This window comes from Cryptotermes secundus, unplaced genomic scaffold (genome assembly GCF_002891405.2).
Source record: "Cryptotermes secundus unplaced genomic scaffold, Csec_1.0 scaffold1859, whole genome shotgun sequence".
In the NCBI taxonomy this organism is placed as follows: domain Eukaryota; kingdom Metazoa; phylum Arthropoda; class Insecta; order Blattodea; family Kalotermitidae; genus Cryptotermes; species Cryptotermes secundus.
The window spans coordinates 37473-43055 of NW_019734348.1; the positions used below are offsets into that span (position 1 = coordinate 37473).

Sequence of the window (5583 nt, forward strand, 5' to 3'; positions counted from 1 at the left end):
ATTATAATTATTACTCGTGCTAACTTTGTAATTGGCCACTGTGCTGTTAAGTTATTGCACGTAAATAAACATGAATTTAATTATTATTTAGCAGGCCCAAAGCTCTCCAAGAATCACAAGTCCAAGAAAAATGGGATTTTGTTAGAGTAAATATGCATCTCAAATGCCTATAGCAACTGCTTTGCCCAAAACACCAAGTTATAAAACGTTTGTTTGGAATGCTTTCCACTGCTATTAATATTTAACATAACACGGAGAAAATAACATCTTGACATTGCGTCTTGGTAGTTCTGCAATAAAATATTTTGTATCTGCAAAAAATTGACTAAAGGACCAATGAAGTATACATAACAGCAAGGAATGTGATTCTAAGAGATGTATAACCCTCCATCGGAACAACAGAAATAAAGGGATTGTGACTCGTATTTGAGAACAGGGTGTTGAGGAGAATATTTGGACCGAAGAGAGATGAAGTGACAGGAGGTTGGAGAAAACTGCAAAATGAGGAGCTTCATAACTTTTACTCTTCTCCAGGTGTAATTAGAATGAGCAAGCCAAGGAGGATGAGGTAGGAAGGGCATGTAGCACGAATGGGAATAAGAGGAATGCATATAGGATATTGGTGGGAAAGCCAGAAGGAAAGAGATCACTGGGAAGACCAAGGTGTAGGTGGGTCGACTATATTAAAATGAATCTTAGAGAGATAGGATGGGATGGTAAGGATTGGATTGATATGGCTCAGAATAGGGACCAGTGGAGGGCTCTTGTGAACACGGTAATGAACCTCCGGGTTCCATAAAATGCTAGGAAATTCTTGATTAGCTGCAGAGTTGGCTTCTCCTCAAGAAGGACTCAGCTCCATAAGTGACTAAGTAAGCGAGTAAGTAAGTAAGTGACTCACCTGTAACTTCAATACTCGCCCCATGGGATCACGGGTCCACCTTCAGTGACACCGGATGTGACTGTCCAGGTTTCAGTGTTCTCTCCGTAACATCTCTGGAGCCATATGGTACATTTCGTGCCAGAGCCAAGGGATCTTCCAGAAGAAGACCAGGCGATCCTAAATGTGTCGTGTCCTGAACTGTGAAGGACACTGAAGGGACGATGGATACTTGCAGAAGCGAGGAACTTGTCGAATCTTCAAGACTGGTGTCTCGAAATGAACTCGTGGCTCTGTCACGCAGTGGCGAAAACTGACGTGTTGCCGTGTAGGATTCAAAATCTTTTGAAAGTGGAGATGAAGGATCGTAAGATTGTCCGTGACGCTTTTTGCTGCTAACAGGAGGTACGAACTGACGACCGTCAAGTCGTCTTTCGTACGGCAATAGAGACGCAATTTCGGTGCCAAAAACCCCTTCAATAATCGGTTCTACAGGACTATTATGGCCTTCATTTGTAGGGATACAAGATGGACCTCTAATGTCGTGATATCCTTCGTTACGTGGTGTTGACGAATGTGACTGAAGACCATAATATCCTGTGTTATCTGATGAGGATGATGGAAAAGGGTCATAATGTTCTCCTACATTTGGTGGTGGAGATGGAGGCTGAGGGCCATAATTTTCTCTTATATTTGTTGGTGGAGATGGAGGCTGAGGGCCATAATTTTCTCTTATATTTGGTGGTGGAGATGGAGGCTGAGGGCCACAATTTTCTCTTACATTTGTTGGTGGAGATGGAGGCTGAGAGCCATAATTTTCTCTTATATTTGGTGATGGAGATGGAGGCTGAGGGCCAAAATTTTCTCTTATATTTGTTGGTGGAGATGGAGGCGGAGGACTATAATTTTGTCTTACATTTGTTGGTGGAGATGGAGGCTGAGGGCCATAATTTTCTCTTATATTTGGTGGTGGAGATGGAGGCTGAGGGCCAAAATTTCCTATGATATTTGTTGGTGGAGATGGAGGCGGAGGACCATAATTTTCTCTTATATTTGTTGGTGGAGATGGAGGCTGAGGGCCATAATTTTCTCTTATATTTGGTGGTGGAGATGGAGGCTGAGGGCCATACTTTCCTCTGATATTTGTTGGTGGAGATGGAGGCTGTGGGCCATAATTTTCTCTTACATTTGTTGGTGGAGATTGAGGCTGTGGGCCAAAATTTTCTTTAATATTTTGTGGAGGGGGTGGAGGCTGAAGATCAAAATATTCTTTGATTTTCAATGTTGGAGAAGGTGATTGTGAGCCGTAGTATTCTCTGGTGTTTTGAAAATTAGAATATAGCTGAATATTATAACGTTCTTTAAGAATTGGGGGTGGAGGTGGAGGTTGAAGGCCATAATATTCTTGGACACATGAAGGTGGAGGACTATAATACTCTTTGATATTTTGCAGTTGAGATGGAGGTTGAGGGCCAAAGTATGATCTCATGTTCGGTGTTGGTGATGGGGCCTGAGGGCTGTAATATCCTTTGTTATTTGTTTGTGGAGGAGGAAGTTGATTCCCATAATATTCTTTTATGTTTGGTGGAGAGTGTGGGGTTTGAAGGCCTTGATATCCTTTGTTACTGAATGGCTGAGATGGGCAAGGAGAACATTTAAATCCTGTATTAATTCTTTGTTTACGTGGAGGGTTTTGAAATCCTTTGTTCGCTGATGACTCAGATGGAAGTTGAGGACGATAAAATGCTTTGTTTCGCGGTGCCGAAAATGGAGGTTGAGGGCCTTGATATTCTTTCTTTTTTGATGATGCTGATAACGGTTGACGATGATAGTATCCTTTCATATTTTGTGACAGATTTGGAGATTGAAGACCAAAGAACATATCATTATGTGGAGTTTGATAGTTATAATATCCATTGTGGTCTGCTGGAGTGTCTGAGTGCTGGGAGCTCATGTGAAAACGCGAAAAGTAGCCAGGAGTATTACAAGTATTAACTTTGTTTTCTGCATTGGAGAGAAGATTGTTAAACTTTGATGATGACGTACTTTCCGGTTGAAATTGATAATATTGTATGTTATAAAGATGTGGTGGTGGAGGCAGAAGACCATAAGAAAGTAGTATTCTGTTTTCAGTTGGTAATGGAAATTGAGGGTTAAAATAGTGGTACTCTTCGAGGGATGTGAATGCAGAAGGTATGTTATACAGAGGTACAATAGCGGTGTTCCTCTTACCACGCCATGGAGTTGGATCAACATCCGTCATGGACCAACTGCCCCATGTCTGTCCCGTCACACTCGCTCTCAGAGCAGAAGGTTGGATGTCCTGACCACGACGAGGAAGCAATGAAGTGTGCTGTGGGAAGAAGGACGAGTTCGGAAGCCAAGCGTGTCCTGATCTGTTGTTCCGGTTCCTCCCTTCAACCGAATCCTGTTCTGAAGAATGGCTGTTAAAATTCTTGAACAATAACGAACTATTGTCAGCTGTTCGTACAACAATTGCTGATTCGTTCTTGTTTCTTGTCGAGTCAATTTTTGTAGACTCTTGGCTTAGTATATAATGACACAGAACTGATAAAACAACAACAAAATTTGAAAACTTTACTAATATCGCCATTGTTTAAAAATTTATATATATATATATATATATATATACGCAAGAAAATATGAAATTTTCAGTGTTGCAGCTGTAATATGCAGTCTTTTTTTAGTTTTACCAATATGGAGCCGATAGACTGCTTAGACGCAGTTCTCTTCAAAGTCAGCAAAAGACTGAACACAATTTCACACACTCACATGAACGGTAAAATGTGAGGGCACTGGAACATTAATAATTTCTCTTCATATGTCCCGCCCATTTTCGCCATAGTGGGAGGTGTTGTTAAAAGGTCCCACCAACACCCATTAAATAAATAATCAACGATATGGGGCAACAAACTCTTACCCAATCTATGTTTCTGCTTTCATCTTTGCTACTTTCTTTACTTATCTTCTTTTAATATTATTTCTTTTTCATCTTGTTGTGTAAGAGATACAATGAGCAATATGAAACCCCTCCTACGTTGTTTATGTGTATAGCAGACTTTACATGATTACTGTAATTTTCGCCCCCCCCCCCTTATTTAATATTAAGATAAAATCAAAATTTATGGATATTTCATAAACGGTTTAACTTACAAAGTACTGGCACATATCATAAAGACCTAAATCACTTGTTTTAGAATATTTTTCATATGAACAATATACAATGGAATTGACGAGAAAATAATTTTCATCTATATGCAATGTGATTCTTTTGGTAAACGAAAAAAAAAGAGTAAAAGTAAAGGTATCCTTGTAACAGGCCATGGAGGCCCATAGGATTGTGACATGTTGAGGTTCCCACATTTTCTAGACAATCGGCTCATAGATGGCGGCAAGGGTGTCAGCCCTACGCGCCGGCCGCCCTTTACCCCCAAGAATTAATTCTTCCAGGCGCACTATGGCCCTGGGGTCGACTCAGACTCTAAGAGAATTGAGTACCAGGAATCTTCCTGAGAGTAAAGGACGGCCGGCGGGTAAGGCTGACAACTTCACCGCCATCTGTGAGACGATTATCTAGAGAATTGGTAGCCTCGACGTCTCAGAACCCTATGGGCCTCCACGGCCTGTTACAGGGATACCTTTACCTTATATTTTTATATACATAAATAAGACAAATTTTATGATCAGAAAATAATGATACTCATCATAGGAGTGAGAAGTTCCTGACGTCTTGACAGACGAATTAAAATAATTGTAGACACAATTCTATACTTACCCTTTGCGAAGATATATTTTGCCAGTGGAGCTTCAAGACATGTTTAATACGGAGATGCGTATTCCCTAGTAGGCTCTATTGTAAAGAGAAATATTTCCACCAGGCTTACATATGCACCACAAATGATCAAATTATCTAGCTGATGAGTGTGATTGAAATTATCAGGACGCATATGCGGATAGGTTTTCTCAAACATACGTGATCTTGCGTTATTCACAGAGATACGATACACAGAGATACTCGTATGAGTCTAAGCAGATGTGTAGGCATATCGCCGTCAAATTACGTAGACTTATCAAGTGTTCACTTAGATTATCCCGTTTCTTTCATATTAGAGCTACTTACAAGGGCCCTACTGAGCTTGTCTATGTGGGCGTATGTTTTGAAAAGGAAAGATAGATTCAAAATCTTCATGAACAAAGTCATATCACTTGATAAATAATAACGACACACCGCATATTCACATCGTAACATTATCAGTACTACAAAAGTAGACACGATACACTGAAACAGAAGACTGCTCTCTCGTTCGTGACTTACTACATAATTTATGTTGAAAAGGAAGGTAAAGCTATTCCTGCAGCAGGCGGTGGAGGCCCATAGGTTTCTGAGACGTCGAGGCTCCCACATTTTCTAGACAATCGGTTCATAAACGGCGGTGAGATTTTTCAGCCTTGCGCGCCGGTCGCCCTTTACCCTCAGGAAGATTTGTGGTACTCATTTCTGTTAGAGGCTGAGCTCAGTAAAAGTATGAAATTAACTGTATGACTAAGCGCCACAACATGAAACTACTCGTACATGGGGAGAGGAATTGAGGTACAGCTCCATATATTTTTAGAGTGGCGACTTATGGGGCCCAATATTCATATTAACGCTTCGGTACCAAGCAGCCTGTTTCAGGTCATAA

At 40.7% G+C, this 5583-nt stretch overlaps 1 protein-coding gene across 1 annotated transcript in view; it reads right to left on the reverse strand.

The window, feature by feature from the left end:
- LOC111868725 (extensin-2) overlaps positions 1 to 3289 on the reverse strand; it is a 4052-nt gene extending 763 nt beyond the window's left edge. The window contains exon 1 of the mRNA XM_033753151.1: positions 902 to 3289. Within this exon, the coding sequence (XP_033609042.1) occupies positions 930 to 3143 (2214 nt within the window). The 5' untranslated portion in view covers positions 3144 to 3289 and the 3' untranslated portion in view covers positions 902 to 929. The remainder of the gene's footprint in view (positions 1 to 901) is intronic.
- Positions 3290 to 5583: the final 2294 nt, after the last annotated feature.